The 13,220-nt window shown below is 37.7% G+C and overlaps 1 protein-coding gene across 1 annotated transcript in view; it reads left to right on the top strand.

Moving 5' to 3' along the window:
• Nucleotides 1-13,220, top strand: part of Grm8 (glutamate metabotropic receptor 8) — a 729,702-nt gene that overhangs the window by 591,655 nt on the left and 124,827 nt on the right. The window contains exon 8 of the mRNA XM_090333244.1: nt 3,686-3,822. Coding sequence (XP_090189370.1) covers nt 3,686-3,822 — 137 coding nt within the window. The remainder of the gene's footprint in view (nt 1-3,685; nt 3,823-13,220) is intronic.

Genomic DNA, 13,220 nt, shown 5'->3' with positions numbered 1-13,220 from the left:
AAAGCAGTATACAATGAGTGATTCTCTTATACTCTTTAAAGGTACCCTTTGTTTCATAGACCAGTGTATCGGGGAAATAGTTTAAAATTAGCCTGTATGCAAGGGAGGCAGGACTTTATGTAAGAGAATTTATGTAACTGTAATTCAGCTGCTACTCCATGACAAGAAAGCAGATTAGGAAAAGAAGATGCAAGAGTGATTATCAGCTACCAGTAACTTACTCAGAAATATGACATAGCAAAGACATATCAATGCTTTTGCTTTGGTTTCCAAAGTCACCCTGGTAACAAAGAGAAAGGGCCAATTAAGTATCTTCTTTTGTGACTATAACACATGAGTGATAGTATTAGCTTCCTAATGTTAAGAAGAGGATGAGGGGGCATTTTCTTGAGAGAATTAAAGAGATGCCTCTTTTGTGCCTATTTGTCATTCATCAATGGCTTGCTCTGTTGAGAGAACACATACACTCTGCCTTCACTGAGGCCATAGTTGTGTGAGGAATGCAGGATAGAATAGCACATAGTAAATTCTTAATAAATGCCTGGTGAATAAATGTTGTGATTATTAATGTGATGGATGGTGTAGATGTATGGAGTAAAGTGAATGGCATGCTTTGACAGATGGGTGAGGAAAGGAAGAGGTACTGAGTACTCTGCTCCAGCTTTGGAAGAGGAAGATTGTAGAAGTGTATGTCCCTTGGGCCAGCCCCAGATCGAATTAAACACAAAGAAGACGAAGGGAACTGGAAGAGACTTACTATCCAGAGACAGGATGGTAAAGCACACCATGGTAGATCCCGAGAAATTGACTTTAGGAAGATGGAACATTTTTCTGAAAGGGCACGGGGATTAGTACGAGAGAGATTTTATAAAAACTAAACTTGCTCACTGAGTTCATATATTCTCTTACAGACAGTGTGTTTTAAACACAATATTGCCATAAAACAACAAAAGTAAAAAGTTATACTTGCATAGAGCTTATCATTTATCTATGTATACTAATTTATTTAATCATTCTCATGGAGTCCTCTGAGATGAGAATTGCTATTTTATTTCTTCAAAGGGGAGAAAACAATACATCATTCAGTTAAGACTTCACCTAAGACAGTACCTTCTGACAAGTGATAGATCTTGGACTTTGAACATGACAATCTGAGTCCGGATTCATTATCTCTTTCACAGATTGCCCTTTAATATGATACAAACATTTCATATCATTTTATACTAAAATCATATTTGTGATATCAAATTTGGCAGTTCTTATTTTATTTTCATCCTTGGATTTCCAATATACTTTCTTAAACTTGAGAATTGAGATGTAGAAAGAGCCTGCACATGAGGAATTATGTATAAGCCAGTAGGGTACATTGATTGGAGGATGTCACAGAAGTGACATTTTTCTATCTAGAGAATCAATGGGGAAAAAAAAAAACGGAAACAGCTGTTGTAGGAGATAAGAAGTCATTTGTTCAAGGAGGTGACAACATTGGGAATTGACTCAAAAACTGCTTTATTTAGGAAGCCTATGACCTCAAAAGGTTTCAAAGCGATAATATAAATGTCAGGAATTGATAATGTGACTTGGAAATTCATAACAGTTTTTTTTTCCAGGCAGAACTGCCTTTCTTACTTGCATGCTAATAAACATTGGTTTAGGTATTACCTAAAGAATTTCAGTCAACAGCCTATTATCTCAGGGATTCTCCAGATGGAGTCAGGCACATCACAAGTTTCCAGGTCAGGCTTGGGAGTTAGCAGTATATTTTGTTGGTGTGTGATGGAAAATTAATCCAAGGCCTACAGGTTTTAATCTAGTTGATGTGAGTCACACCCCAGGCCTTTATGCTTTTATTTTGTTTTTGAGAGAATTTCATTAGCCCTACTGGACTCAAGCTTGAGATGAATCCTTCTATCTCTACCTCTTGAGTATCTTAGACTGCTGGCATGGACCATCACACAAGGTTGCAATCTTCCTTGTATCTCTATCTATAGGTATTTATTAAAAATGAATACAGGATGAAAAGTAACTTTTATTACCTCATTCATCTTTCTAGGAACTTGCAAATGACTGACTCATTTAATTCTTGTAACATCATAGTTGAGAAAACTGAGGTTAACCTACCTAAGATCAGTAGAACTTGGGAATGTATTTAGTGCTGGATAACAAATCGATTTCCAGTTCAATGGCTAAGGAGTAATAGAACAGTGCAGGTAGGAAGAAAGTTCCTACATTCGTCTCTAATTCCTGATTCCATTTTTGGCTTACAAAGCCATTTTCCAGAGAAGTTAATGAACATTGCAAGTAACAATGAGTCATGTATATTCCTTTTTAGTGCTTTATGTTAAGCTTCTATCGTAAATAGAGAGGCAAAACCATGTACTAGTTGCAAGAGTATGTGATGAATGATCATCATGGGTCATGTGGCTCTAGACTCTCAGGCCATGCTCTTGCCCTCAATCTGCACCATATTGTAAGGGCTCAGTAGTTCATTTTATTGGGGGTGGCTGAGGGGTCATGGGGCTTGAACTCTGGGCCTCGGCACTGTCCCTGAGCTTTTCAGCTCAAAGCTACCACCCTACTCCTGAACCATAGCCCCACTTTCAGTTTTCTTGTGATTAATTGGAGATAAGAGTCACAGGTTTTTTTAGTGCCTTTACTGGCTGGGAGCCTTGATCCTCTGATCTCAGCCTCCTGAGTAGCTCGGATTATAGGCGTGAGCCACTGCACCCAGCTTGAGAAGTTATCTGATATTTCAGATAACTGTGGCCTCCTTACCAATTTCATGTGTTATGCAAATTTGAAGAAAAACTAATAGAAGAAAATTCCAAATGTCTGTATGAACAGCTACAAACTACTCAAGTTATTACTCTGTGATTCTGATTATGTTTGCTTACAAGTTATTACCTATGAGTGATAGTCACTCATTTTTGCTTGATAAGCAAAGATATTTCAGTAGTTACTGATTTTAGTGAGCTAGACACATAAAATACACAAGTCATTGCAAAATAGAATGATAAAATGTTGATGTATTTAACTGCAAATTATATATAATTTTGGAGAGTATAATATGGAAAGGAGCACAGAACAAAAACTCTCTATTATGGATTGGAAATTGACTCTAATATTCCCTAAAGAGAAAGCGGGAAAATGGCTAGCAGAGAGATGATGGGCCCGAAGAAACAGGGCTGTTGTCAGCTGGGTGGGTAGAGGTGCAGAGGCAGTTATACAAGCATGGGGAATTTCTTTGGAGTTGAGATAAAGTCCATGTCAGGATTCTACCGCCAGTTTCAAATTGCCACTTGTAGTTCCTAATGTACAACAGCTGTCATGCACCAAGACATTTACATTTTTCTTCATTAACAGCCATCCTGTACTGCCAGTCCTGGATATTCAGCCTATCAACTTCTATTTATTATCTTCTATGCACTTTGCCTAATGCGAATGCTTGTCATTTGCTTTCCAATGTGAATAATAAAGCTTATCTTACTCTTATGTGTATATATGGAGGATATTTTTCATGTGAAAGATACTCTGCTTTCAAGAATGACCTTGCAGGAAAGATGATCTTCACATCACTTACTTCACACAATATATATGTTAACCTACCATTCTGCCTTACAAGAAACCAAACACGTTGGACTATCTTACTACAACTTTATTCACATTGTTTTCTAAATCTTTATAGGCAGTGCTGGCACACCCGTCACTTTTAATGAAAACGGAGATGCTCCTGGGCGCTATGATATCTTCCAGTATCAAATTCATAACAAAAGTACAGAATACAAAGTCATCGGACACTGGACCAATCAGCTTCATCTCAAAGCAAGTATTGATATAAGCCTCCACCAATGCACACAGACCTCAAGGAGGAGTGTGTGTGTGTGTGTGTGTGTGTGTGTGTGTGTCTCCTATCTTTAAGGATTCAATGAATTCTTTTCAATTCAATTCAATTCAATTGACTGTACTCTTAGAGAAAAAGTCTTTGTTCTGAAAGATGCATTGTTCAAGCCTTGTATTCAGTGTATATATGTGTTTGTGTGTATTTGTGCATGTGTGCACACTTGCTCATGAGTGCTCGTACATGTGTCAGAGTGGGTTTGGCTGATTTGTAGTGAATTATAATGTTTGGGCTTAGAGAAAGTTTGTATTACCTTTGTTACATCATACGGTGAGACCTTAGGGCGACACACGATTGCCAGCTGTGGACAGTGTTTGAATTTTTAATCGCCTCTCTCAGTTGCAATAGTAGGAAAATCAATGTATCCCAGATGGTGCTGAGCTTATGTAACAGCCCTTCCAGTTGCCCATTGTCCTGTCTCAGGCTCTCTCACAGTCTGAGCCTCATGAATTTTGAACTTATTATGAATGGCCACATAAGGGGGATCCTGGGGATTATATGAAGCAGCTAGACACTTGGTTTGCCTGTGTATCATTCATTCATAGTGGGTTACATCTCATTTGACCGGAGTCTGATGGGAAGCCAGTGATCTGGATGGCAGCAGGGGGAATTGTCCTTATGCATACCTTGCTGGTGGAAGGGCTCTGAAGATCTCCTAGGGCAAGGGTCAGCTCCAGGTACTGAGAGAGTGCCCTATTGGCTCAGCAAGAGTAGTATAGGAGTTGGCTTCTCTACTGTCTCTTCTGTGTAAACAGGCCTATCTACAGGACCTTAGTGCCAAGAAGTTATGAGAGCAGCAACATAACTTAGGGATTTTCTAGGCTTTTATTTCTCTTGGCAGTAAGACACTTTTCAGATACTTCCTCTGAACTAGGAAAGTGTTCTTCCACTGTTCTACTGTTCCAGAGTGCGATTAATTCTCCCTTCATTCTCTCTCCTGAGTCTTAGAGCTACCGCAGTTCTGTGAGTGTGTGTGTGCGTGTGTGCTTTTCTGTGATTGAAACATCTCTGTGGTATTTTTAAAACACATTTTTTTTGCTGTGTCCAAGTATATCCCCTGACATATGTTTTTGTAGTACCCAGTCACCCTTGTTCTCAGCCACGAAGGAGATGATGAGAGATTACAGAAATGAGAGGAGGATTTCTTGTTTCATGGAAATGATTCCTTAATAATTATCACAGCTCTGCTTTCAGCAATGCAGACATAGTTTCTGCTTCCAACTGTTGTAATATGTCAGCCTGGGTCTCTGCAGTTTATTACTCCATGTAGCTGCTTCATGAAACCTTAGCCATTCTTTTGAGACTCATATTGATTTATTGAAACAAAGCTCTGAAAAACTCCACAGGTTATGAATAATCTGAAAATCAATAGCCTTTGGACAGTTGCCCTTTGGAAAGTAGATTTATTCAATATGATAAAGAGTTTTGACAAGAGCAAAGCCAGGAAAGTTACTTTCATCTGACTTTTATAAATATCCCAAACGCCTGTTTCATTGGTGATTGGTACAACAGAATTCAATGTTCCAGATACACATGCACTAAATATATATATATATATATATACACAACCATGATACCTAAAATAATTACACACACAAGTACACACACATGTCTATTTTTGCCTAATGTATTTATTGTAAAACTTCATATCAAATCTCAAGCTGCTCTTTTATGTATATTTAACGGCCCATGAAAGTTTTATGTTTATGACTGTGTTATTGTTCATAAAATATATCAAAACAATTTGTCAGAATTATTTCCCATGTGGAGATGAGATCCTTTAACTACCCAGTGGTATTATTTATACAGAAACAGGGAAAGCATAGCTCTCAGAAGGAAACAGTGTGTATGACTGGAGGAAGTTTGTAAATCAGAGATTGCATTCTGGGGACTGTCAAGACAAACCAAATGAGTCTCCTTGGGAGCTGAGTAAACCACTTTTAGTATTATTATCAATAATAATAATATAATTATTTGTATTAATTATATTTTTGCCAGTCCCGGTCCTTGAACTCAGGGCCTAGGCACTGTCCTTGGGCTTTCTCAAGGCTAGAGCTCTACCACTTGAGCCACAGCACCACTTCTGGCTTTTTTCTATGTATGTGGTACCGAGGAATTGAACCTGGGTCTTTGTGCATGCTAGGCAAGTACTCTACCACTAAGCTAAACTCCTGGACCCGTATTATGCTGATTCTGGAGCCAAGTCTCTGGACCTTGACTTTTTCACTTAAGATTGGCACTTTGCCATTTGAGCTACAACTCCACCTCTGACTTTTTGGTAGTTAACTGGAGAGAAGTATATCACAGATTTTCTTCCCTGGTCTGATTTCAGTCTTTGATCCTTAGCTCTCAACCTCTTTTGTAGCTAGGATGATAGGCATGAGCAACTAGTACCTGGCTCAACTCCCTGTTTTTATATTTTGAGTCTGGGTGTTCGGAAAGCTACTGATTTGTTGATAAGAGCTTAAGTAAATGCAGAGTACATAGCTTGTCTTAATATCATCTCCCAAATGGAAACTCTGGTAGCAGCCACTTTAAAGGGTTGCAATGAGAATTAATTGAAATAGCACAGTAAATCTTCTAGTCTGTTGCCAGGCCTACATAAGAAATATTACCTAGGTGATTCCTGTGTTTCATGGGGCTACCTAGGAACTGGGAGATCTGATTATCAATGTGCCAATTGGAGATATGACTGTTTTTACCCATCTCTGACAGTGGGATGATTTCTTTGCACTGGGACTATAGACTTATTGTATGATAATACATAGTTTATTTTCATATGCTAGTAGATGATGGATATGTCATTTAGACAGTGTGTGTGTGTGGTGTGTTTTCAATATCCTATTTTGTTTTTTGCACAGATACTGGCTTAAACTAATGGCCTGGGCACTGTTCCTTAACTTTTTCACTCAAGGTGGGTACTCTACCACTTGAAGCACAGCTCTAATTTCAGCTTTTTGTTGGTTAATTAGAAATAAGAGTCTCACAGACTTTTCTGTATGGGCTGATATTAACCATGATCCATAGATCACAGCCTTCTGAGTAGTTATGATTACAGGAGTGAGCCTGGCTCAGTTTCCTATTTTTAATATATATAATATTCTTTTCCTCCTTCTTTTCCTCCTCCTTCTCCTCTTCCTCCTCCTCCTCCTGGTCCTTTTTTGGTGTTACTTGAGTTTAAACCCAGGGTCTTGTAGTTGCTTGAAAAACATTCTAAAACTTTAGTTTTGACCAGAGTCCTTTTATTGCTCTATGTTTTGGATATGATCTTGTACTTTTCACACAGAGTTGACCTCTGACTGCAATCTACCCACCTATTTTTTTTCCATATAGCTGGGAGTACAAGTATGAGCCACCACATTTGGGCTGTCTGTTGAGATGACATCTCACTAGAATTTTCCCTGGATTGTCTTCAAATTGTGATCCTCTTATTTTCTAACTTCTGAGAAGCTGAGATTATAGATGTGTGCTAGAAGCCCTGCCTAATGCTTACAAAAACAAAAAATTAGTTGTGCAGCTGTGGTTCAAATGGTAGAGCACTAGCCTTTAGCACAAAAGCTCAGGGACAGCATACAGGTCCTGAGTTCAAGTTCCAGGCCCAGCAGACAAGAAAACATTTAATTAATGACTGCTACTACTAATTATAAATACATATTTTTAAGATGTGGTATGATTAAAACAGTCAAGTAAACAAATCTGTCACCTTTCATACTAATCTTTTGTGATAAAACCATTTCACTATAAAACTGCTGCTCCTGGAGTTATCATGAAGACTACATCGCAGTACTATTTCTGATAGCCACATTCGGTGATCAAAGGAATGAAACCAGGTAGATAGGAGGTATAGGCGGGCAGATATTTTAGTCTGTATTCTAGGATTATGGGTGTGAGTCACTGGTGCCTAGCTTAGCCTGTTTGGTCCCTCCCTCTCCACACCATCCCCTCCTCCAAAGCTTGAACTCAGGGCCTGGGTGCTGTTTCTGAGCCTCTTTGTACCCAAGTCTGATGCTCTACCACTTGAGCCAAAACTCCATTTCTGGCTTTTTCTGCATAGTTTATGGGGGATGAGTCTCATGAACTTTCCTGCCTGGGCTGGATTCAACCTAGGATCCTCAGATGTCAGCCTCCAGGGTAGCTAGGGATTACAGGCATGAGCCATGAGCACCTAGCTTGGCTGTTAGTTTTTTATTGTACTGGGTTAGTTATTTCTGTGCTCATATGATATACTAAAGGTAAAAGAACCAAAGCTGATCCGTGATCCCTCTCTTGGGGCCTTTACAGCTTGGATGGGGAGAGAAGAGGCTTACACCATCAAAGCTGATCCCCAGGAGCAGTATAATGAGGACAGCGAGGAACCCATATGTGTGCTTTAAAAACACACAGCGAAGGTTCTAGATCTGACCACTGGCTGAGATCATTGTAGGGAGAAAGGAAGGGAATGGAGAGGAGGATTTATTTTCCACATGTGCTATTTCTCCTCATTCTATTAAACCAGATTTACGATTGGCTTCACAATCTCAATGGTAAGCATTTATCAGACATTTATTGAGCTGAATTCTTCTTGTTTTCCAAGAGCCAGTTTTTCTGGCTGAATTCAACCATAGTAAAATTGTACACAAAGAGAGTCTATGATGATGTCTACTGAATTTCAACAAGTTTATTCTGAATATATCTTAGTAAAGTGAATGAATTTTTTAAATCAGCAAATTATTCTCTTTTTTTCCTGGAAAAAAGGTATATATCTCCTCAAAGGAACTGCACTTACTGTATAAAATATTATTGTATTTTCTTATAGAATGGAAGAAATATGTTTTCAGCTTGGCAGTTATAATCAGTTAGCAAAAAAGTTTAATCTTGTATCAGCTATCATTTCCAAAATTTTTATCCACATCTGAAGGACATTCTGTCCACCTGGAAGTGAATTTGAAAAATTAGATGTCTATTTTGACATAGCTGGATCTCTTAAGAGACAGGCGTTCCTTGTTAGCGATTACCAAACATACTATAACCTAGAGGTTCTGAGTGAACAGAAGCAGATGAACTGTGGAAATAACAGCCATGTGTTGTCATGAGTCCAGGGGGAGAAGGTGTATTGAGGTTACTGGATGTGCTGAAAATAACTCAAGGCTCACCTTCGTATGCTTCCAAACACAGCTACCCCTTCTGGATTCCTATGGGAATGGACACAGCTTTTTAAAAACTTTTTGCTGCCTTTTTTGTCTTATTTTCTTTTCTGTCTACTCAAGGAAATAATTTGAGGTCAATAAAAATGATAGAGGATCATGATTTTATGATGGCACCTCCCTCACAGTTATTAGTGGTTCTTAATAAAATGGAAAGCAGGACAAGAGACAGGCTTCATTAACCTGATTTAATTGCCTAGTGGGACATCCCATAGAAAAACAAATTTGGGTTAAGGTAGAATACCAATATGAATGGATTTAAATGCATTGGAATATAGTGGTTAAAGACAAGGACTGACACTTGGAAAGATATATTCTGGCCTTTCCTGTGAGAGGTTTTGTACCCTGTGATACATAGCTATGTAACCATCTTTAAACTCAAGATTATGCTTTCCTGGGAAACTGTAGTATCTGCATTTTCTATTTCTTGAGATAATAATGGATATTCTGTATATAATGACCCATAAGCTGACTGATAGTGTTAAATAAATGTGACAATATTAATTTTTACTTGCTTTGCTAGGGTAAGCAGACTGAAGAGCTAAATCAAATGGAAGCAGTATATAAAGACTTTTCTTGACTTGTACCCTGAGGTCTTGAGTAGGGAGTATTAAAAAGTTATGAAAAGAATTGCATAGACCATGTTAAGTTGTTTGATTCTATTCCATAATCCCACAACACAGCCTCCTTGCTTTAACTAATTTGACAACAAACAAACATTTAAGCAAACTTTACCTTAGCATTTAATTCTATTAAACTGGTTTTTATTACAGACTTATAGACCTCTGCTGTGATATTTTAATTCCATATATGGCTCTCTGTTGATAATTATTCAGATGTATATATACTATACTGTGCTTTTATTTACTCATTTAGCAAAAAGAATTCTTGATTCTTTCCTTTTTCCTGAGGGGCTTATTGATTTGAATAAATGGCAACCATTTTTTTTTTACTAAAAATCATTAGGCTCATTAATTTAATACAGGAACAACTTTGATGTAATGAAGGATATTAAACTATACTTGATAGATTGAATAGAGTTGAAACACTGTATGAGAACTTATTAGCTGTGATTTTTAGAGGTCATATGTGTATTTTTGCCTCTGCTTCCCTGTTTGCACAGCTGTTGATGTTTAAAACAGTTTTCTCATACTGTTGTCTATATGTGCTCAAATAAAGTTTACAGTAAAGGCACAATTTTTAAAAAGCATCTCTTTTGTATAAGCACAAATTTAAGTCAGTCCCCAAAATCTTTCTCTGCACTCTGGTAGAACTCTGAATGCTACATTAGCTCCTGCTTTTTACTCTGCTCTGAAAATCATTAGTCTTTTCCTTGTAACAAGATGATTCATCTTCAGAACTGTATTTTACTCATTAGATGCTAATTTATTCTTTTTAAAAAGAAGTCATTTTGGCATCATTACTTTTTATCTCTGTTTATAAACTAATAAGCATTAGGTAAAGTCATATTTTTGACATGCTGAGCAAATGTTAAGGTGATTAAATTTTAACTATATTCTTGCTAGACCCAAAGTAGGCACTCAATAAGTATTTATTGAATATATCATGAATAATACCAGCTCATTTCAACATGCTGACTGAATGTGAACAAAGAGTCATGATTATTCATTAAGAAATACCATGTGCCTTTCTCTGATTTGTTGTGATTCTTGGTCCTTATTAAGAAAGTTTCAACCTGTGCCAAGGAAGTCTAGTGCATCTCCTATTCCTTCTTGTAAAGTTTTCAGAGCGTCAGCTTTTACCTCCAGGTCTTTGATCCATTTGGAGTTAATTCTAGTACAGGGTGACAAAGAAGGATCCAACTTTAGTTTTCTGCATGTCCTTAACCAGCACCACTTGTTGAAGAGGCTATCTTTCTTCCATTCTATTTTTTTGGCTCCCTTGTCAAAGATTAGGTAGCCATAGGTCTGTGGTTTAATATCTGGGTCTTCAGTTCTATTCCATTGGTCTTCAGGCCTGTTCTTGTGCCAGTACCAAGCTGTTTTGATAATTATAGCTCTGTAATAGAGTCTAAAGTTTGGAATTGAAATTCCTCCAGTGCTGTTCTTTCTGCTAAGAAGTGTTTTTGCTATATGAGGTCTTTTATTATTCCATATGAAATTTTGAATTGCCTCTTCTATTTCTTTAAAGAATGACATTGGGATATTGATGGATATTGCATTGCTTTTGTATGGCAAGGGACATAGCTAGTAAACTAATTAGGAAGCCTACAGAGTGGGAGAAGATCTTCACCAACCATACAACAGAAAAAGGCCTCATATCTAAAATATATCAACAGCTCAAAAAAATGAATCAATCCAAAACTAATCTCCAAAGTAACAACCATCCCATTAAAAGATAGGCCAAAGACTTAAAGAGAGTCTTCTCTGAAGAAGAAACAAAATGGCCTATAGACACATGAAGAAATGCTCGACATCTCTGGTCATAAAAGAAATGAAAATCAAAACAACTCTAAGATTCCACCTCACTCCAGTTAGAATGGCCAGGATCAAGAAAATCTTAATAACAACGGATGTTGGAGTGGATGTGGCCAGGAGGGATCACTACTACACTGTTGGTGGGAGTGCAAACTCATTCAACCACTATGGAAAGCAGTGTGGCAGTTCCTCAAAAGACTAAACATAGAGCTCCCCTACGACCCAGCAATTCCACTACTTGGCATTTACCCAAACATCCAGAAACAAAGACATACTAAATCCACCAGCACAACAATGTTCATTGCAGCACTATTTACCATAGCAAAGATATGGAACCAACCTAGATGTCCCTCAGTTGATGAGTGGATCAACAAGATGTGGTATTTATACACAATGGAATTATATGCTGCTGTCAGAAAGAATGACATTGCCTCATTTGTTAGCAAATGGAAAGACTTAGAAAAAATCATATTAAGTGAAGTAAGCCAGACCAAAGGAACTTAGGCTCAATGGTTTCCCTCATTTGTCATAATCAGTAGAAATCTTGGGCTCTACTAGCAGAGATTTGCAATAGAGCAAAACCTTGATACATAAGGCCATATACTAGGATGCTAAATGAAAGGATCTCTAGGATATAGAAACATAAGCCGTATAATGAATGATTGTTGTCCTTAATGTACTATGTTATCTCTCATCTCTTTTGCTGTCCCTTGGTTATCTGATATTGTTACAGTATCTCACTTTGTTACCTGATATATCGGATATATTTTATTTGTTTATTTGAAATTGGATAGGGAAGGGGGGAAAACAAGATGAGGGGTGGGGGGGAGGGAAATGGGGACCAAGACATGTGAAAGGGTATCAATGTATGGGAATTAATGCACCATCTGACAAATATCATGTAACCCTTCTATTAATTACAATAAAAATATATGAAAAAAAAGAAATACTATGTGTATGGAATCAGTGAATGCATTTTAAAAAAGCAACCTCATAAGCCCTTGATGGGCACAAGGTTCAATTATATGTACTTCCCTCTATCCTCGGATATATAACCAACAAACTCATCCACATACCGGAATGACTCAAGCTAAAGCACAATCGTAGAGGTGTAGAGTTAATAATAAGGAGTGTGAACTCGAAACTTAATAAAGAGCTAGTTATAAATTCTGAGAATGTAACATTCCTTGTTTTGTTCAGTTTTGAGACATCACTCTTAAACTTCAGACCTTATTTACTTCTATGGTAATGTAAAAAAGCAAAATGGGAGCTGCGTGTGATTTCTCACACCTATAATAATAGCTACTCAGGAGGCTGAGATCTGAGGACCGTAGTTCAAAGCCAGCTCAGGCACTAAAGTCCCTGAGACTCTTATCTCCAATTATCCACCAGAAAACAAGAAGTGCTGCTGTGGCTCAAGAGAGGGCAATAGCCTTGAGCTGAAGGGCTCAGGGACAGTGCCTAGGCCAGAGTTCAAGTCACATGAAGAATAACAACAACAACAAAAACTACAAAAAAAAAAAACCCCACAAAATGGGAAATTAGAATACTAATCTTCAAGCTGGGTACCATGAATCACCACATTTGACTTGTTTTGGGAGATAAAAATCTCACTAATATTTTCCTTGAATTGTCTTCAAATTGTGCTCCTCTTGTTTTTTTGTCTCCAGAGTACCTGAGATTATAGATATGTGCCAGAAT

Source organism: Megascapheus bottae, chromosome 5 (genome assembly GCF_031878675.1).
Source record: "Megascapheus bottae isolate mThoBot1 chromosome 5, mThoBot2.hap1, whole genome shotgun sequence".
Classification (NCBI taxonomy): domain Eukaryota; kingdom Metazoa; phylum Chordata; class Mammalia; order Rodentia; family Geomyidae; genus Megascapheus; species Megascapheus bottae.
The sequence above is the reverse complement of the archived record's forward strand: the minus strand, read 5'-3'. Positions and strand labels throughout refer to the sequence as shown.